The 21,351-nt window shown below is 43.5% G+C and overlaps 1 protein-coding gene across 3 annotated transcripts in view; it reads right to left on the reverse strand.

Moving 5' to 3' along the window:
- Positions 1-1,984: 1,984 nt before the first annotated feature.
- citb (citron rho-interacting serine/threonine kinase b) overlaps positions 1,985-21,351 on the reverse strand; it is a 50,768-nt gene continuing 31,401 nt past the window's right edge. For all 3 annotated transcript variants that reach the window (XM_020599214.1, XM_020599212.1, XM_020599213.1), the window contains exons 16-39: positions 21,310-21,351; positions 18,216-18,409; positions 17,511-17,646; positions 17,316-17,420; positions 17,097-17,237; positions 16,549-16,656; positions 15,547-15,772; positions 15,194-15,352; positions 13,568-13,738; positions 12,842-13,022; positions 12,165-12,253; positions 11,942-12,046; positions 11,458-11,627; positions 9,940-10,020; positions 9,576-9,711; positions 9,344-9,483; positions 9,139-9,231; positions 8,618-8,726; positions 7,997-8,125; positions 7,595-7,675; positions 7,407-7,485; positions 7,140-7,313; positions 6,549-6,837; positions 1,985-5,318 (exon numbers count right to left, since the gene is read on the reverse strand). The exon at positions 21,310-21,351 is cut by the window's right edge and continues 117 nt beyond it. In XM_020599214.1, coding sequence (XP_020454870.1) covers positions 5,295-5,318; positions 6,549-6,837; positions 7,140-7,313; positions 7,407-7,485; positions 7,595-7,675; positions 7,997-8,125; positions 8,618-8,726; positions 9,139-9,231; positions 9,344-9,483; positions 9,576-9,711; positions 9,940-10,020; positions 11,458-11,627; positions 11,942-12,046; positions 12,165-12,253; positions 12,842-13,022; positions 13,568-13,738; positions 15,194-15,352; positions 15,547-15,772; positions 16,549-16,656; positions 17,097-17,237; positions 17,316-17,420; positions 17,511-17,646; positions 18,216-18,409; positions 21,310-21,351 — 3,162 coding nt within the window. In that variant the 3' untranslated portion in view covers positions 1,985-5,294. The remainder of the gene's footprint in view (positions 5,319-6,548; positions 6,838-7,139; positions 7,314-7,406; positions 7,486-7,594; positions 7,676-7,996; positions 8,126-8,617; positions 8,727-9,138; positions 9,232-9,343; positions 9,484-9,575; positions 9,712-9,939; positions 10,021-11,457; positions 11,628-11,941; positions 12,047-12,164; positions 12,254-12,841; positions 13,023-13,567; positions 13,739-15,193; positions 15,353-15,546; positions 15,773-16,548; positions 16,657-17,096; positions 17,238-17,315; positions 17,421-17,510; positions 17,647-18,215; positions 18,410-21,309) is intronic.

A 21,351-nucleotide genomic window follows, 5' to 3' on the forward strand; every position in this document is an offset into this window, starting at 1 on the left:
GAGAGGAAGTCGCATGCCCAGAGGGTTTGTGGCAGCGATGGGACATCGCTCCAAGTCCAGAGGGGTGAGAATGGACACCGTGGTGCCCTGGACCATTCAGGCAGAGAAGGTCATCTCACTGTGTCGCTGAAGTCTCTTGGAGGACCTTGGTCCACATTTCTCATCAGACTTCAATGTACCATCCTAGACTACTACTTTTCTCTGAAGGGTGTGAAATCCTAAGAAAATGATTCATGGCATCATACAAATGAATCGTTTTTACCTTGAAAAATCTCCTGGCAATCAGCATCAGGAATGACTGGATGATGATGCTCACAAATGTTGTTTAGGGAAGGGCTACAAGGGTCCATTCACCCAATTCCACCCCCCACCCCCAGCAAATAGCTTGTTTTGTCCTATCCTGAGATATTCAGTTTAACATATGACAAAGAAAAGCAGCATTTTTTTTTTTACATTTAAGAAGATGTCATCAGAGGGTGGCATGTTTGCTCAAAATGGTCAGTGTGATGTTCAGTCGTTGGCACTGAAACATGGCATTTAAAGCGGTGCTCCAGTGATTTACTGTAGTGTGGCCCTTCCACACATTTGGGATTTTTTTTTAAAGAAAGCTTAAAACAAAGACAGTCAAACTGGTTGGAACAGTGGCTGATATATCCTGAATTTAATCCCCAGCATGGGTCAGCTCCAGAAACGCTGCTACCTCCAGTTCCCATAGTGCGACTCCATAGATTTTAATGTGATCAGGTAACCACCCACATCTTTCCAACCCTGTGGTGCCTTTGTGATACCTTCAGCACCCAAGGAGAGAGCGAGTTCCCCATTAAAGCGTAACTACAGAATTTCCTTCAGTGTCGCCATGACTCAGTGCAATTACCTACAATAGTCCACAATTTGGTGAATTGGGTAAATGGACCCTTTAACACAGTGGGGGCTGAAACTCAACTTGGCCCGTCTGCTTGCTTGAGTTTTGGAGAGATTTTAGCTGCTTTTCCCACAAAATGGCAAAGCTAAATACAAAACAGAAAAAGAATTTGTGACATGATGGTGATTGTGCTTGTGTTGAGACTGAGCCCAGGGTGTGGACAGAAGGTGCTGTTAGGATATTCCAACTGTTTTTCTTTCACAACCTACCATGCGTCATTTGGGTACCTGATCATTAGTAGGAAATCTGGCATGTGAGTCTTGCCACAGGAGAAAATAAGTGATCTGTAGAAAAGGCATTTGACCCTTTACCAGCTGATGGACACACACAGATCCTCCAGCCTGATCGTCTGCCAGGACTGTAAACTGATGTACTGTGGCGTTTTTGGGTCGTGTCAGTCGGCAGATGAGCTGCAGGTTGTTGGTGCCCGACACAGACTGACTGACTGTGTAATTTCTCCTGCCAGCCATACCTTCATGCCCTTTATCCACACCAGCCCCCTTTTTTTTATTACTTTTACCCAGCAGGCACTTGGAGCTGAACGTCTTGCTCACTTTTCAGCTATCCGGTGGAAATCAGAAGTGACAGTGTGAATTTGACACGTTTCAAATTCCCATGCTCAGATTCTACAGAAGACACATTTTCATTTTGGTCCAGTTTTTGGTCATTTCTGAGGTGGCAGCCAACCATGACCTCACTTGTGGTTTGGCTGGGACATGGAGGAGAGCAGCGGCAGCAGAAAGGGCTCTGGGCGTTTTGCTAGAAGTCCACATGGAATCAGTCTGTCAGAAAACCTTCACTGGGATGTCCACTCTGCCTGGCACCCACTGACTGACCACCTGGTACACACACACACTTTGTAAACTAAACAAATAAAATAATATATTCAGATACCTACGTATATAGCATTTAAGAGACGTGTATAGAATTCTTGAATAGTGGCTCACTTACTTAGTCACCAAAAGGTTTTTATTTCTTTGTTTTTTAATGATGTTATTTGCAGAAAACTACCTGTATTTTGCACCCTGTTGAAAGTAACAGGTGTTTTTTCTTTTTTGTTTGTTTTTTTTTTTTTTAAATAGTGAGGCAGGGTGTCCTGTTATGATGCTGCAGTGGATTTCCCTTTTAAATGCGACCATTACTTTGATTTTATTTATTAAGGTTTTGTTGCTGAATTGCTGTCTTTAAATCCAGACAATTCAAACCGCCACAGGATAATCAGTGTTTATGAGCTGGGGAGTGAAAGCTGGTTCTAGTCTGTGGCTACGAAGGCCCTCGTCCTGTTTTCTGTCAGCCAATCACAGCATGGATTGTGGGTGAAAGGGTTTCCACATGCACATATAAGCAGTGCATCGTGCGACCTTTGACAGTCACGTGATTCTTGCAACGACAGAGCGAGCGTGTCTGTAGCCAGTGAGACCTCTATGCATTGAGAAACCGTGGTCCAAAACAAGCAGCCCAAAATTAAAAGCCCCCGACTCACACAGACAAACATGACTCCATTCAAACACACTACCTCTAGTTTGTACACACACTTGTTCATGCACACACATTCACACTGAGCTTGGAGTTGCTGAGTGATTATTACTCTTCAGATTTACTTCATCAACAATGGCCTTTGTTATTATTCTAAATCAGTTTTCTCACCTGTTAGCTGGAGCATTAAAGGTGTAGCATATGATTTTGTTGAGACTTCCAGTCATACTGGAGCTGTGTCTCTGGTGTGATCCTGACATCTCCTGTTAGAATCAGCAGGTGGTTGGAGTGTGCAGTGGCCTGACAACTTTGTTTTTCTCTGTGCTCCTCTTTGGAAGTGGTGCATGTTTAAGTCAACAGCTCGACCTCTGGTCTTTCGCATGGAGCTGCAAAAAAGGAACCGTTTGCCCCTCATAGACGAGACACTGTAAATCCTGTCAAGTATAGATTTACAAAAACACTTGAATGGATGATGCCATGGCAACAACTGTGAGGCATTAATCATCCTAACATAAACTACTTTATGAATTTATTTGAGATGGTACAACTGCGTTTAATATGTAGCAGGTTAAAGTTGTGCCTTGACCCTGAGCAGCTCCCTGTTCTCTCCATCTGCAGAGACCAACTGGAAAAGGGAGCTGCATTTAGAAAAACCTGGCTTGGAATCTAAGATCAGGCCTCCTGTTAGCAGATGATATGATCCATGGCATCACACTCCTCCCAATGTGTGTGTCTGTCCTAAATGTTGAAAGAAAATACGGGGTTACAGTTTGTAATTCACAATTTCGTAAACACAGACAAAGAGCATAATTTGAAGAAGAGCAGCCCAGTCAGAGGCCGCAGCTCTTTCACTTTCCCCGTAGACACGATGACTGCAGCATGAACTCTCACTGCGTTGTGCCGCCATCACGGGGATGTGGGCCGCCAAGTTTATATTGTTCAACAATCCATGAATGTGAAATGTCTTTTAAAAAGAGCCTATTTTTTTGCACATGACACTAAATAGACACTGCCACAAAGTGCATCAAAAGAAAGCTGAAAGTGAAGGTGTGCTGTGCTTTTCAGTATTGTAACAAGCATGATGGCTGATGGTTGTATGTTTGTGGGAGGGGTGGTGGTGGTGGTGGTGGACAGGGCACCAGAACATGTTGTCAGGATGATCCCTTGCTGTGTTTATTTTTTATTTTTTTCCTCTTCTTGGTCTGCATACATTTGTGTTTCTCTTCACTCACACTGACCTGTCTATCAGAGGCGTCACTGCAACGGCCCAGTAATCACTTACGAGTGTGTGTACATGCAAATGCATCGAGCAGTGCTGTGACTGCGTGTGTGTCTCTTTTGGTGGAGACTGGTGCCAAGCAGTTTTATTACGGGTCTCTTACAAAGGGATCACTTGTGCTTTTGTTGGGTTTTCCTCCTTTTTTCCCTTCTGTTTGATAAGCACTTTGAACCTTCTCGTGTCTGTCAGAGGAGTGTGTCGCTGTACATAGCAAGTTCCTGTAACAACAAGTGCTCCTTGTTCAGTCTGAATATTTGGTTTTGTTGGATTTACTTTAAAGAGCATTACATTGTTGTAGAAGTAAAAATAAACTAGATAAACCTATTGCGTTGTCTGCTAGCAACACCTGACACCTGCTCTCATTCATACAAGATCACACTCAGGTATGATGGAAAAACGCACAGAGAAGAAAACAGTCAAACACTTCAGTCATGTTTAATGCATGTACCAGTATACATCTCTAAAAATCAGGAAAATCTTAAGTTACTTCTAACACCAATGTCTACTTATTGAATACATGACAGAAAGGAACAACCAAGAGAGAATCAAGATGAGCGACAGGTGCTGCTCGAAGTTAGTCATGCTTACTGATGTGATGAATCGAGGTGGTCTTACTGGCTCTAAAGAAACGGTACTAGGAAGTGGCGACCCCCGACGATTACTAAACTTCATATCACTGCACAGACACAGGACATCTGCACCACAGCAGCAGAGGCGGCGGCACCGGTGGCGGACTAAGCCCCACCAGAGGCGGCGACAGCCAGCCTGGCTGCACCACGCCCGGCACAAGAGGCAGAGCTGCGCATTTCTTTGTCTTAGGTTTGCTAAAAACAACACAAGGAACACTTGGAGCAAAACACTGCTTAATAATATTTTTACAAAGTATGGCCAGGCGACGACTGTCAATAAAGCAATCATATGCAAATATATATATGAAAGGCTATTGAGTCGAGAGGACCAGAAATTTGATCCAGAGAGAGAGAGAGAGGACTGGTTATGTAACAAGTTTTAACTCCTGTTTCAATCCAATCTCATGTGCAAAGTGTTGCCTCCTCAGACGTTCTCTTCATGATTTATGGGAGTGACTAATGTTGGTTTCATTCTCCAAACTGAGAAAAACCAAATGTGATATTTCAGATTCTAATGAACTGTTGATAGAGTTTTCTTAACCAGCGACATCAGTAATCTCCCTGTAACAGCTTTAGAAACTCTTTTTAAAAAAATAGACATGGCTTTACCAACCGACTATTCCCTTTATCTATAAAAACTCAGATGGCAATATTTACAACTTTAAGTCTATTTTATAAAGTAGATTCTCTTGATCTGTAGATCAGCGTACTCTAAGTTCCCTGCTGCCAAATCTACTGTGGGACTTTTCCCATGAAAGCACATGTCAGAACAGAGAGGATTGTCATAGGAGACGTCTCCTAGTGCAGGTTGTTGTGTTGTTGAATGAAGAACTGAGACTGCACTAGGTACAGACAATAGGGCTGACTGTCAGCCTGGGTGAGGTATGCGCATGTATGTGTGCATGTGTGTGTGCTTGCACTTAGAGTGGATCGAGGGGTTCCCTTGGTTTCTCTTCAACATCCAATCAGGAGCAGCGTGGAGATGGATTCACACCGATGACTGATCCCACACCTGTAAGACAAGAACAGGGGCAAATGAATCAATGATGTCAGTGGACATGACATACACCACTGGAGCACGTGTTTTGGGGACGGATACATCCACAGTTGGTATAATGAGTGTTTCCAGCAGCAGGACAGAGTATGTGGGGTTGAGTGACAATACACTACCATGTGTGTGCTGATAGTAATGAAGGAACATGTCATCATGTGGTTCACTGAAGTGCTCTAGGTTTTGGTCTTTCATGGGATCTGACAGTGAGAAAAATAGAACATTGCCAGAATGATCCTTTGATATAAATTATTAAAAATGTGGCAAAAAAAACATGCCTGCCACTTTCAGAGTATGTTGGGATACATTTAAGGTACAATCCCAGTTCGAAGTAGTTCACTTGCTGTTTGATGATATGAGGGAGAATGACCTGAGCAGTGAGAACAAACAGAGAAGCCAAAGACTAGTAGTGAAAAGGAAGCATCACTTCCAGCCTGCAGAACAGAAACAGCTGGAAGAGAAGCGCTGTGTATTAACGGCCGAGGCAACATGACAAACACAATGAGGGGCTCTCATCAAATTCAATAAGCAAAGGCTCATAGGATATCAGAACACCTCTGGTACCACAGGTAATATTTGTTTTTGTTGCTCGCTACGTATCCTCATATCATCCTCATTTGTTCTACATTGCATGCATCTTAATGTTACATAAAAATTGTTACTGTATATTATTATTTTAACCATTTACCATTGTTTTTTCCATTATATATTAATATAGGTTTTTGCTACTTTTCAAATATTCCCTTTTTTATTATTTGCTGTTGTTCCTACTTTGCTCAAAGGAAATGTTCCCAACATGGGGGTCCAAAGAGTCACAAGATACATCTGAGGGGTTGTAAGCTGATTAACAAATTGAAAAAAATATTGGTTTTTGTTTGTTTCAAAATATTTTCTTAACATAAAATTCTTTTTTAAGACAAGGGGTCACAAGCAGGCACTGCTGGGAACCACTGGTGTAAACTACAAACGCAAATGAAAATACCACATGTTCAGGGACAGACCCTTCCTGTGCTGGGTGCACAGGTGTTACAGGAGCTTATGTTGTGTGGATAACTGACCAGTGGAGCGTTGAGACAGACAGGAAGCAGAGGAAGAGAAAGGGGGTATGACCACGACTCATATCACACTGGGGATGTTTGGTTATATGGTGTACGTCTTAGCCTCCCAGCCACCAGAACAGACCCACAGTACCTTGTTAACAGGGGCGAGCTGTGTTCGGACAGACCCAGCGTGGAGTCGGGTGCTGTCCGCAAATCTCCCAGGGGACCTCTCCCTGCGACTGTCCAGCACCCTGCCGGGTGATTTCTCTCTGTCCAGCGGTCGTGCAGGGGACTTGTCCCGTCTGAATTCGGTGCGGCCCTCCCGGTAACGATGTGGGGTGCTGGGCTCCCGATGCAGGCCGTCATGGCTGCCGGGGCCCGAAGACAAGCGCTTGGTGATGTGCTCTGTGTAGGTGGGCGGGCCTCTCTTACTGGGACTACTGTAGGAAACACAGCAGAGAGCGGGGCCTCACTGCAGCGGCCACCAGTTTGATCCAGCAAACCAACAAGAAGATGTTATATTTTACAGCAGATGGCACTGTTGGTGGCAAACGGACTCAACGATGCATCTGTACTAGGGTGATCTGTTTTTATGTGTATTTTATAGGTGTTCGGGTGTTTTTCATGCCTCCTACAGAGTGTAAGTTCGATTCTGTCTGTTTCCTCTCTTCTGTTGTATTTATTTATTTATTTTTGCCCCAACAAAAGTAAAGAGAGGTCAAACATGACAGTGGGAGCTGACCCTCGGCTGGAGCTGGTCCTCTGAAGCTCTCCAGACTCTCTGATCAGACTTCCCTTACAGCAGATAACCCGCAGCTTGTTCTGGTAGGAGGAGGCCAGGTAAATGGCCCCGGAGGAGATAGCGGGGCCCAGGTAGCGAGGATTGGGGATGTCCAGGTGGCCCAGTACTGTAGGACTACAAGCAAGGACAGCGATGTGGGAGATGCAGCTAAGAGCCAATACCAACGTGTTTAAAAGTGTTTGGTACAACTCGAGTGGCATGTCTCACCCCAGAGCAGCATGTCCCTGAACCTCGATGACGTCCAAGGAGTTGAAGTAGGTGACAAACAGGTAGGGCTCTCTGTAGGCTGCGCCAGAAAACAGAGCAAAGTTATACAGCTGTTATTATGTGATGCTGTATGGCTGATTGCCGTATTACTGCAGCATAAAGCAACAGGAGTGATGAGATTTATTTACCAAAAGACAGAGGCAGGCGGCTCCACTTAATTTCCTCAGTGCGGCTTCTCCGTCCGTACGTGTCCACAAACACTCCAAACTCTGTCGCATAGATAAAACTTATCATACACTAAGCCTCAACTGTGTTTAACCCCAAGATAGCACCAGAGGGGCCTTGTGTGTGGAGAGCAGCATCACTGACAGCATCAGTTCACAAATAATGCAGGAGGGTGCAATGACATCTAAAGACAAGCGTCAGCACCTTTGTACGAAACAGAGTTAAGGTTAAAGAGAGAACACTAAAACTATATGTTTTGTGTTCATACTGATGGTTGTTTCCTCACAGTGACAGTCTGTACTGCAGTTACCTGCTGAGAGCAGACCACACAACAGTGTGTAGAGGAGTTGTTCACTCAAACCCACCATGAAAACACAGCAGGTATTCTTCCTTCTGCATGCCGCTGGCCACCTGCATGATGGCAATGGGGAAACTGTGGGTGGAGGCTGCAAACACCGCTGAGGCCAGTGACACGTCGTTCTTATCCAGGAACTCTGGGGTGGATGAAACAGAGGACCTGGGTTAAACACTGGGTCTACTTCATTGTGCACAGTGATCCAGCAAACACCGCCCTGCTTCATGAACCAGGCCCCTGCTGCTGTGGGTAAATAGGACACTATTTTCAGACAACTCCCCAGTATTCCTGTTATTACCTGGTACCTGTAGGATTCTGGGTACCAACCAGAGGCCAGTAAAGGCAACAATGGCCTCCCCAGTCTGTCTTATAAAATAACTGCCTGCAATAGGTACAGTGCAGGCAGAAGGCTCCTCGGCAGTGGAGCTAGCTCTCCTATGTACCGTCCATCAGTTAGTTTACTAGAAAACAATAAATGGCATTTTATATCATTACAGAATAAAGTCTTACTGTGCAAAATAACTCCATACCACTATTATATGCAGTACTGTATGTAATACAGCTACATCTGTAAAATAAATGTAGAGAAGCAGAATATTTGAGTGAGCAAACACTTGACTTGTATCCTCACCCTCAAGCACAAACTGCTTCATTTCAATCTCATAGAACTTGTTGGTGCCGATGATGATGCTGTAGCTGGTCAGATGGATGCAGCTGCAGGGCTCCAGAGTTTCAATTTCCTGTGAGATTTAGGATTTTGGACATGAGTAAGAGAGGCTTTGGTTTGGTTTAGGCAAGAAACCTTCATGGTGGCAAAAGGCCTCCGTGTTTCAAATCTCTTATTCTTTTTTTTTAATGTGGACAAACATAACAATACAGCCATGAACACTGCCACCTTGTAACTAGGAAGGAGACACATTTTCAGCGGATTCAGTTGGTGATATTCAACTTTACCTGACAACCTACTTTCTTATTCACACAAGTCTGCTACCAAAACATGTATTTTAATTTGCATTCCTATTATTTTCTACCTGTTTCCTCCATAATTTCTCTTTTTAATATATAATGTGCCTTTTACCTTCCAATATATGTTATAATGAAACATAACTGTAATAATTACACATGTATGTGTAACTAACAGGCTGTACCCACCTTACGAATGCAGTATTTGTTGAGGTTGTCATTGTAGCGCAGGATGGTTATCTTGTTAGGCATGGCAGCACAAATAGAAGGACTGTTGTCTATCTGTAAAGAAAAGTCACTTTCTAAAATCACATTTTTACACCAACAAGTGAGTCAGCAAATATTGTGAAGCCCACAGTCTGCTTTTTCTCAGGTTCCCCAGTGGAAGACCTACTCTCCCAGCAGCAAACAGATGGCAGCCCTTCACCGTCTCAAAGATGTAGGGAGCCAGCTCCGACTGACTGGGCAGGTGGGACTGAGCCAGAGACTGCTTCACTCTCTTAATCTCCACCAGGCACAGCGCCCTCTCATCCCCTGCAGCACACAGACGTTAAAATAGCCGATCCAGGTCAAGCCAGGAGACAACCCACTTCATCTACTGAAAATGACAGAGCCTGACACCTCACCGACAATCATCAGCAGTTTCTCCTGGTCTTTGATGATTTGGATCTGAAAGACTGATCCCAGACCAGGGATGTGAGTCAGGGAGTTCTTGATAACATTCAGGGCGTACAGACCCTCTTCAGAGCCCACCAGAACGATCTGCAGCACAGCAGCCAAACACAGGCATAAACATAGCCATGAGTATTCTGGTGAAGAGGGTAAAAACAGGAGAAGCATGTGGCAAACCAAGGCAGCGGGCCCGAGCATCTGCTCTGTGCTCCGTGTCCATCCATACGTTAAGCTCATTCTAATTTTGAGCGTTAACTACTATTGTGGATAAAAACAATAAAACAGATAAATGATGCTGTATGTTCTACACTAGAGTACCTGATCTGTGAGAGGGAGGGTGCAGTTAATATCCAGCCTATCATCTCCTTCCAACTTCAGTAGCGAGTTTCCTAGCAGCTTCTGTAAGAGCAGAGAGAGGTGAGGGGTCAGCTGGTCGTGACCTCAACATGACCTCAGGGGCGGGCAGCAGAGGAGCAGGACAGAGGGGTCTGGACGGCTGCACGACTGTGTGCAGGCGGACAGCGTCAGAGGTGGGACCCAGTCAGTCGCCAGTTTGAGTGTTTCCTGTTCACTTCAGTCTGGACACCGACTTTAGGCAGAAATTGCGCAGCCCTAAGTGACGAGGGTTTAATAGTTAAAGTCCAGAAGCACTAATCTTGCTTAAATCTGAATTAACTGATTCATTATTACCAGTATTACCAGAAGCATCAGCATGGAGCTACTGTCATTGAAAACATTACAGTTAATGGACTAGTTTAACAGGTTTCTCAAAGAATATGACAAACTCACCAGACTTTTAAGAATTCATTCATTTCATTTGATGTTTATAGCATGAGGTACCTCACTGCTGACCGGCTAACCTGAACAGGCAACAGCAGCATGTTAGGACAATATTAGTTCAGTCATTTCAAACCACGCCACAATCAAGTCTAAACCCTCCAAGTTATGTCATCAGGTTTGTGATTGGTGTCTGACAGATGAGTCACGTGACTTGAGTCCCAGTCTCTAAAGAGTGTGCAGAGGGACAGCAGGGTAAAAACAGACGAGTACACGAGCAGGTAAGAACCCACTGTGATCTCTGCTCCTTTGAACAGGACAGCTGGAGAGGATCAACCCAAAGATGATCAGACATCTTGGTGAGAATTTGTCTACCATGGTTGTAAAACAGGACACAGAAGAGAGGGAAGAATACTGCAGCGACATTCAAACATTTACATCAACAGAGTCTGTACAGGATGTGAGGACAGAGTGGGGAGCGGTCAGCAGGTGAAGTGAGAGCAGGGGAGAGGATGACCAACCAGCACAATGACAGACACATGCACTACTGCGTGCCTCATGAACAACACTCAGGGATGTGTGTGTGTGTGGGGGTCTTGTGTCTACAGCTTGGTAAGGCTTTACCTGGACCAGAGGAGACAGAACCATTTGTCTTTTAGACACAGCAGCCTATGTGTGTAATGACACCCAGTGGAATGGGCAGAAAAGAGCAAATTAACAAAACATGCCCATATACCGGACATACAATGTGGCGTGATGACAAAGCAACAAACGGGAGTGAGAAAGAAAAGGAGAGAGGAGAGAAGAAGGGGACAATTAACGACACATATAAGTGAAACTGGGGGTTATCCATTAAAATCTAAACCTACAGTAAGTATTAAAATAGCTAGAGGGTCAATCAGCTCCTCATGAACAGACCTGGTTTATATAAACAGTGAGTTTACGACCCCAGTCATAGACAAGATCTGTGACTGCAGTCGTATCGGTTTATGATTTGAGTCCTCGGACACTGTGGATGCAGAGAGCCAGTTGCCCCTCGCCTGCTCCAGAGATACTCACTGCGTCGGCCTCGGCCTTCTCTCGTGCCACTCGCCCCCCGGCCACCACAGACTCCATGACAGCCACCCAGCGCTGCTTGTCTGGGAAACTGGGGGCCATGAAGTAAACGGACTGTCCAGGCCAGCAGGGGGTGTGGCAACGGGACTCCAGCTTCAGGACGTAGGGGACATCTGATATACAGGGATCAGAGATATGAGATATAGCCATGACTTCATTGTTTTCTTATTCTAATAGTTTCTAATTCATTATGGTAAATCCAGGGGCTGCCTGGAACCTTGTAAGTGACCCCTGAGGGTTAGAGTTTCACATCTGACTGTGAGAGCCACAGCTCCACTGAGATGCATATTTAAAGAACAATAAAACATGAGAATAAAGTTTTATATCAAACAAATGTGTTGCAGGTCTGGGGAAAAGTTACAGACCAAGCAGATGTAATATCTTAAAGAAGGATTTTTATTTGTAGAGCAGCCCACTTTGTGTCTACCTGACTTGGCAGTGTTTGGTAGCTCAGATGCTCCTACTGCTCCATGAACCACCACCTCCCCATCTGGCAGACACAGGTCAAACTCCTCCAGCGGCTTCACTGATTCTGAGGAACACACACAGAACAAACAAATGTGTAACTAGTCGTAGCATCTGGCAGCTGTGGTCGAACTTCTATTCAGTTGTTCTATTAAATATCCAGACAGTTAAAAAAGACAGTCAACCCTCTCTGGGCTCGATCTCATAGATGGACACTTTAGTCCCATCCAAGACCACGTATTTCCTCTCCCAGCCTTGGCCTCGCTTCCCATTCCTGAAAACACACAAGGCAACTGCATCATTAAAAAAAGCAGGAATAATATATAAAAAAAAAAAAAAACAATTTTTGCCTGAAACTATACAAATGTCTTTGTCTCTTTGTTTAAACTGGTTTAAGTACAAATTTCCTCTCCCAGCCTTGGCCTCGCTTCCCATTCCTGAAAACACACAAGGCAACTGCATCATTAAAAAAAGCAGGAATAATATATAAAAAAAAAAAAAAACAATTTTTGCCTGAAACTCTACAAATGTCTTTGTCTCTTTGTTTAAACTGGTTTAAGTACCAGACAGAACATAACAGAGTGCCTCTGCTCGGCATAGATGTTAAACTTTTTGGAGCATATAAGCCAAAACACACATGAAACCGTTCAGTAGCACCTTGCACCAACGCACAATGTCTGGATGCATCTCGGGCCAGTCTGACTGGACAGAACAGAAGCTTGTTGCTCATTAGTCGAGCTTCTTTCTGACAGATTCGTGGATTTATTGACCATCCGTGATCTGCACCCCAGTAGTTACCTTCCCTGGTACAGAACAGTGTGAGAAATATCTAAACAGTCATGTCATTGTGCCATTATCTAACCTGGGCTGTTTCATCCAGCCCTCCAGGTGCATGTGTCCACCAGCTTCCTTGAGCTGCGGGCCTGGGGAGTTGCCTTTGTCCCGACACAGGCCCTCAGACAGATGCAATGAGCAGTCGCTGGACATGCCACACGTGGCTGGGAGGCAGGGGGAGCATTTTGGGTGGCACAAAGCATGACATTCTGGGGAGAAAAAACACAATGCCACATACTTGTATGCCATCAAAAAAAGAGGGGGGGAGTCTTAGCAAAGGGTAGGGAAATAAAAGGGTTAACAAATGAAAATGATAAAAATTCAATGTTGACGCCTTCATTTTAAGGCGTGCTTACAGTAGGTACTCCAGCACAACCACATCACATAGCGTTAATGATCCAAACACAAGTTTGTGTTCAGTGCATGTGAGTTAAATATCTGAAAAGCATCACTGCAATAAATCAGAGGTGTGTTTACATGTTTCTTTTCTTTTCTCCAACACAATAACATGATGTTATAAAAAGCTTAGGCAGAACAATGGGAGTGACTGAGAGGCAGCAGTCAGAACTGTCACCATGGTCTCACTCATCCTAATAATACTCCCATTTATGATCCACAAACGACAGCAGGAAGGAAGGCTAGAATTACAAATTAACTTTAATGTTTGCTCTGTAAAATAGAAAATACCATTCTATTCTCTTTCCTGTGGATCACTGAGTTCACAGCTGTCTTTGTGGACGCGCACGTAACTCACCGAGACAGGTAGCAGCCTGACGACCAAAGTGCACAGTATCCAGGCACACGGTGCACTTGGCAGCTCTCATGTTGAGTCCCACTGTGAAGCGGTGAGGGGTGTTGTGGTGCACCACCCTCTCTCTCTCCCTCTCTCTGTCTCTCTGACTGTCCTTCAGACGACGGCCATACTCTGCATACAGTTATGGAACACAGTGAGGGCAGGCAGCTCCATCCTGCCTTACTGGATGTGTAGCATCCATCACCTGAGACGCACCATTCCAAACCAGCTATGAAATCAGCTCAACAAAGGAAGGTTTCCACAAGAACAGAAAGATGTTTAGCGAAATGCATAAGCAAGTAAACTCTGATGAAAAAAAGGCTTGAAAAAAAGAATATTGATTCAATCAATCCCTTTGCTTGTGCCCACTCACTGCTGCATTTTTTATTTTATGTTCTGTTTTCTACTGTTGTTTTTCTTCTCTGTTTTGTTCTATGATCAATTGCTGATTACATAAGAATAAGACAGGGATCATCCAGTCTTACCTCTGCCGTTGTAATCTTGATTCTTTTGTGGGATTAAATACAGTGACTGAATAATACCTGTAGTGTCATTCAGAGTGTGGGCTCAAACAGCATTTTGTGCATTACCATCATCATCGGTACCATCATTTGTCATCGGTACATCTCCCATAGTGTATGATGTGAAGTTCAGTTGGGATTGTAGTGAATTAAAGAGCAGACAGTTCTGCAAATCAGACTGGCTAAGCTTTAGCAACCAAGATAAAACGCTTCAGATTTCTAAAGCTATGCACTGAAAAGGAGGAAATTTCCTAGACCATGTCTCAGCGTCACCTAACCAGTCTGGTGGGGTGTGACCTTTGATTAAAGTGCAGAGCTTTTAAAATCTGGCCTTTGAAGGATGTGGATGGGACAAAAGGAGAAGCACGATAAGAGGCTGAACTGCAGAAACTAGGAGTTTGGACGACTTACTTTCAAAAGTGACCCTCCTTCTCTCTGAAAGGTGTGTGGGAAAAAGGATAGGAAGAGCTCTATAAGTAACCCTTTGCCAGTGAGATTAGTGTGGCTCTAATGTATGTCTCCATGTGTATTATGTGTTTATTACATTGTGTAGACACATTTTTAATGCCATTGTTGTGAGGACACTTTGGCATTGTGAGGATATTTTAACTGGTTTTTACAAGTTCAACGGGCTATTTGAAGGTTAAGACTTAATTTTAGGGGTCAGATTAAAACTGGGCTTAGGTTAGTTAGTTTTCAAAGGTTGGGGCTAGACAGTTGTGATGGTTATGTTTAGGGTAAGGGGCTAGGGAACATATTATATCAATGAGTGTCCTCACAACTATAGTAAGATGTGTGTGTGTGTGTGGCCAGCAGTGTGAGGACCGATTTGAATTACATCCCATGGGAAAGTCAGAAAATTTTGGCCAGTCCTCACTTTCTCACATCTCTTCAAAGGGCTGTTTGAAGGCTCAGACTTGCCTTTAACGATCAGGTTAGAATGAGGTTTAGGGTAGATTGTCCTCACAAAGATAGCTATGCAAACGTGTGTGTACTTGTGTACAGTCTAGGGTGGGCATATGTCATGTATGAAGCTACGAGCCTGCATGTTCATCCCTTCACTCACCCTCAGGTGTTGCAGTCTCTTTCCTGCGTCCCGAGTTAGAGGGAGCCAGGTTGGTTGGGCCCTGCTGGTGCTCAGGAGACTTCACCATGGCCGACATAATCATCTGCTGCCGTGTTGTAGCGGGGTTTGTAGCATTACCATGCTCTTTATACTGGAGCGCTGGGTTTGAAGTAAATGATTAATTGTACTTATATCACTTTTATTTATCTATGTGATTCATGTTTTTATCAAAGGGAATAAAATGTTTTCTGTTGTTCAAAGATAATATTAGCAGTATATTATTGTAAAAATGAATGGTGTGCAGAAACATGTTCAAACAGAATGTATAAACTGCTACAGAGGAACACACTGACCTTCCTCTCTCAGCGATCGTAGCTCTGCTCTCATCTTCTGCAGAGCTTCTTCCAGCTCAGAGCAGCGAGCACGCTCTTTGTCCAGCGCCGTCTTCATGTCGCTGTACTGCACAGGCACTGGCTGGATGGGGGGCACGGGGGAAACCTGGCCTTGGACCTGCCCCTGAGCCTGGGCCTGTGCAGCCATGGCAGCCAACAGGTCCTCCCGGCGGCGCCCAAACAGACCCTGAGACACATACAAGCAAACGCAAACAAACATAGAACATGAGATCAGAAGCGAAAAGCCAGTAGAATCCATCTAACGTTTTGCCAAGAAAAAGATTACTCTCCCATGAGCTCTGACTCTAAATCTGTGTGTGTGTGTGTGTGTGTGTGTGTGTGTGTGTGTGTGTGTGTGTGGTGACAATCCACAACTCCTTGGATGTGCACAGAGGCTGGTGGAAATTGTAATGATAGTTTATGCATAATGTAACTCATTTGCGGCTGCCCTGAATTTAACCTATGTAATAAGTAATTATGAAACATGTCATTGTAATTCAAAAGCCTAAATATGTATTTATTAAACACATTCTCAGAGAAAATCTAAATAATTATGTAATGGTGAACTTGTCCCTTCACTCTCTCGTATCCAAATGTGTAATCAGTGTACTGATTTTACAAGAATGTACCTGAGGATATTTTTGCACTAGAAAAAGTGAAAATCATTGCAACTGTTATGTTATACCATGTTTATGTATTCCTAACTGGATTAGGAAGGTTTTGCTTACTTTAGTATGTTGTGAGGTGATAGTGGTCGGGCAGGACAAAGACATTCATCTCACTCTACAGATAAAAAATGTAAAAACTTATCAAGCCAAGTAAAAGTTTTATTTGTGTAGCCCAATATCACAAAGCACAAATTGGCCTTGAGGGGCTCAAATTTGTCAGGGTTTCCCAAAACACCCAGCCATGTGTCGGAAGACTGGCAAACTATAAACTATTAAATGTGTACTTCCATCTGACCTTCTTCTTCTTGGAGCCACCATGGGCCTGGGCCTGGAGGAAGTCTATGAGCTTGGTTTGCTGGGTGATGGTCCCCTCCATTTTCACCTTCTCATGGGAGTACACAGCCTGCAGGTGGAGCTAAGTGAACATCACTACTGCCATGAATTTCTCCTCAAGTATTTCACTTCGCACAGACAGGGTGACAGAGAGACGGAGAGAAAGGGGGAGGGTGTATGCTGTGGGGTAAAACAAAAAGTGGGGGAGGCATATATCTCTTCATGCGTCTTTCACCATTAAAACAAAGGGATAGAACAGTGGGGGAGAAACAAGACCACAAATGACAGAAAGATTTGCTCGCAATCCAGTAAGTGCACATGTGCCTGCATTGACTGGGAACTCAGCCTCCTCATATTCTCTGGCTATGTGTGTTTTCTGTGCATATACATTAGTAGGAATATGTGGATGTGTATATGTGGACGGTTCTGTACCAAGATAAATGCCTTGTGTGTGCAACATACTTGGCCAGTAAAAGTGATTATCATATTATCATGTGTGTGTAGCAGCACCTGGATGTTCTCCAGCTGGTATTCTAGGTCAGTCCTCTCAGTTTTCAGCAGGTCGGTCTGGTCCAGAGCCTCCTGCAGCCCTTGGGTGAGACGGAAGATGTGGTTCTTCTGGGCATCCATCTGTTGCTGCAGTTTCTCTTGCTGTGAAGGTAAAACCGTCTGAACCCTGTGATAAAATATTTTAAAAATATTTAAATATATCGCATGAAAAATACAGACCTCATCAAGCAGTCTTTGCTTCAGTTCCCTCTCACTCTCCAGCTTTTGCTGCAAACTGCGGGCGTTCATCTCCAGCATGGAATGTTTCTTCTCCAGATCATTCAGCTGAGAACAGAAAGCAGGGTCAGTTTGCTGTAACATGTGCTAGCCAAAAAGAAAAAGTGAAATACTGCTTCAGCAGCGGGAAATGCTTACAGTGTCGGCAAGGCTCTCAGCTTTGAGTTTCTGGTCTTTGAGGGCCTGCTGCAGGGCCAGGATCTCAGCTTTGTGCTCCTTGACTGCTTGTTCCACAGCCTGGCGAGATTCAGAGCTGCGCTGCTCTGCACGGAGCCTACAACACCCAGAAAACCATTGTTTACTGTTGTTAGTTTGACTCTCAAAGTACAACCTCTGGGCTAAAAAATGTTTCAGTGACTTTTTGTTGTTGATATAAAAATAAATTAAATAAGTTCAGTTGTATCTCTCCACCCTTTAAACTGGGGAGTTGCTAGTCTGCAGTTCTGTTTAGTAATTTAAAGACTTTTAAAGAAAAACACATAATAAAACACTCGTTATGTGTTTTAATATGCTTTTATTTGTAGCAAATTTTCACCATCCTGTCCTGCCTACACCACCTCAGAAAGTACTGTAATTGTATATAGTTTCCAAAACACATTTGGATAAACTGTGGAGAATATGCCCCTGCTGCATTAAGAGTGTAGGTGGAGGAGCCAGAAGGGAAAAATTCAAAGCTCTTGGAGCAATGTGAAAGTCATACCTATTTAAATACATAGAGTAACAAGGAAACTACAACACAAAATAAACCTAGAATTGTAGATCAAATTTTACACAAACACAGTTTAATCAATAAATGTCCACACAGTTCTGGTGTTGTGGCGCGTGTGTGTGAGTGGTTGTCACCTGTTCTGTTTCTCTGTGTCCAGCAGCCTCTGGATCTCCCTAGTCCTCCTCTCAGCTTGGTTCTTCTCATCCTCCAGCGTTGCCCTCCAGGCATCCCACTGTCTCTCCTTCTCCAGCAGCTCATCGTTCAGGGTCTCCAGCTCCAAAACCTGCTCCTCCAGCATGGTGCATGTGGTCTTCAGTGTCTCAAGATTCTGGGACAAATCATGATTTAAATATGGAAAACCCCTGTTTGAAAGCCAGCCTGTGCCAAGGACACAACTCAAGCCATCCCTTCTTTTTAGAAGAAATCAAGAAAGCAGTGTAATTTCTAGCTTCAAGGCTAATTGATTAAGAAAATAATGTTTCTCCCCACACAAAATAGGGGAATGTTAATCTGTGTAAGAGTTACTGGCTATGAAGAGATTATTGTTATGGTGCGTTATCACATGGGCAGAATTTTAATGTGTAGCTTGTTGACAGGGAGCTATGTAATTTAACCATGTTAACACTTTTGGGTAGTTAATCTTTAATAATACATCATATTGTGAAATTGATCTGCGTGTAAACTGACTATATGTATATATGTATAGGAGTACAATATACAAGGAAGCATATACATATATGTAACAAGAGTATTCATGTAATGTACATGCAAGTCAAATTTGTACTAAGTACAGTGCTTGGGTAAATGTACTTACTTATATTCCACCACTCTACACCTACAATAATAACTTCAACAACAAAAAAAATCACTATAAAAACTATTAGAGAAAAAATTAATGGGAACTCACAGATGTATCATTAAGCACAATGACTTTAGAAACATCTGTAAGACCTCATTTATACTTGCTCTGCTCTAGACTGATTCTCTCCCATAGATCTCTCTGAGTCGACCTCAACAACTGCTTCATTTAAATCATCATCATGTCTCTTAGACTCCATCCCAACCAGGCTGCTCAAAGATGTTTTGCCCCTAATCAATATGTCTGTATTAGATCTGATTAATCTCTCTCTATTAACAGGCTGTTAAGGTTGCTGTAATTAAACCTTGACTCAGAAAGCCTACTCTTGACCCAGGTGTCCTAGCGTTTAGGAATGCCACAAAGAAGGGAGATACAATAGTCAATGTGAGAAGTCACATATGCATTAAGAAGAATTTTAGTGTTGGCTTGGTTCAGAAAAGAGTGCAACCTGGCAAAATGTGGCAGATGAAAAAAAGAGGTGCAAGTTATATTGTTTACATGAGCATTAAAAAATAAGGTACTGTCCAAAATCACACCTAAGCTTTTAACCTGCGAAGAAGGTGATAAAATATTTTACTGCTTAGAGGCTGTGCTGGAGGGTTCACTGTTTGAAATATCAGTGTTTAATCTTTTCTCTATGATTTGCTACTGCTGTAGCAATTCAAAAAAAGACTTGGGCCTAGCAAAGGAACATTTAGCAAAGCTAAATTCAATGTATATAAAAGAGAAGTGACCAGCGTCCCTGCCTAAAAGGACCTTACACAAACAGGGCACGTCCACTTTCTCATCTTTCTCCTACCAGAAGCTGTTGGTAAAAGGCCATTATGCAGCTTCTTTATTTATGACTCAGAAATGCAAATCTATCAGCCACAACACCATGAAACAGCACTTTGATGGCAACTTAAAACAATATACCTGGACTCTGACAGTTAAAATAGCATGTTCAGTTTAAATCATAGCCCCAAAACTACATTTAAAAAAAGCTGCTCCAAGCCAGGATCAGTTCTCCTGTGGAGTTATTTACATGACATGTTTGGACACAGTATGTTTTTCTATGTTATTCTCAAGGCCTACACAAAGCGCTGTGTTTTATGTCTCACAACACATTGCTTTAGACAAAGCATGGGGAGACAAATATAGCCAGTGCTGCAGCAACACCATGGCCCTCTGAAGTCCAAAGCTTCCACAGCTGACACGACCTGGGAGTGATGGGGATGACACATTCCTCCCACACACCACCCCATCCCTCGTCTATGACTTCCATTGCTGGTTACACAACCGGTAGGATCGAGAGCGCTGCTGGACACCCACACACAGATCCTCCCACAGGGGCAGTGCACACATCACACAGCCTCCTCGCTCACACTCGCTGTATCAAGAATATAGCACATAACAATACTGAAATATTCCTGGGTTTCTGCTGCCTGATTTACACTTAACACTGTCAGAGCTGGGAGAGATGTCTAGGTCACCTGTCACAGGTATTGCAGAAGATATCACCTAATGTGAGTAAGCAAAAACCTGGTATCTGAGTGGGTAGTAGGCTGTGAGAAGGAACCTGAACTAGAAGAAGGATTACAACTGTTGTTATTTCCCAAAATATTAAACCAATGACAGCTAGCATTTTGTTGCAATGTAATGCAGAAATCTGATGTGACTGACTGGGTTCAAATGTGTTTCCTTAGTGATGGACTCGTGGCCCGTGCAAGGTGTTACAGCAGATGAAAGGATTGTTTCCCTGTTAAAATTTGAATTATGTCAGAGAACAAAATCCTCAAAAATACCCATCAAATATGAATAAATCCAATGGATAATAATACAAATGTAGATAATGAGGAATTTCCTGCCTCATAAAACTTTTGCAAAAGCCAATTTTTGATCCTTTTGAACCCTGTATTGTTTACATCTGTTAACTTCCTAGCAGTCTTCTTTTTTCTGCCCTCATTTCAGCGTTTCTTGCAGCATGGGGCCACTGGTAGAAATTGGTATCATGTCACCCATGTACCCAACAGGAATCCACATTTAAAAACATTGCTCCACAGCAGTGGTTGAATACTACATTATCTACCTTTAACCACAGCATCTCTAATCAACAAAAGGAGTAGTATTGTTCAAAATTATGAATAAACAAACTGCATTTACATTTGGAGTCAGACATCGTGACTGGGTTTCTGGCTGACTTTTATGGGTATCGGTCTATTGCAGGAACAGAATCAGTACAACGTACCAAATTTGGATAAGTGACCATTGCCTGTCTACTTGACTTGCTTTCTTTGGACTGCTGAGGGAAACCCACATGAGCAGGGAAGAAATACGCACACACATACAGTACAACCAAAGCCAGCACATGACCACTAGCAGCCAGGTACCTGTTTCTGGTTGTTAAGGTGCATCTCACGGTCGGCCACCTC

The sequence above is a fragment of the Monopterus albus genome, unplaced genomic scaffold (assembly GCF_001952655.1).
Source record: "Monopterus albus unplaced genomic scaffold, M_albus_1.0 scaffold40.1, whole genome shotgun sequence".
In the NCBI taxonomy this organism is placed as follows: domain Eukaryota; kingdom Metazoa; phylum Chordata; class Actinopteri; order Synbranchiformes; family Synbranchidae; genus Monopterus; species Monopterus albus.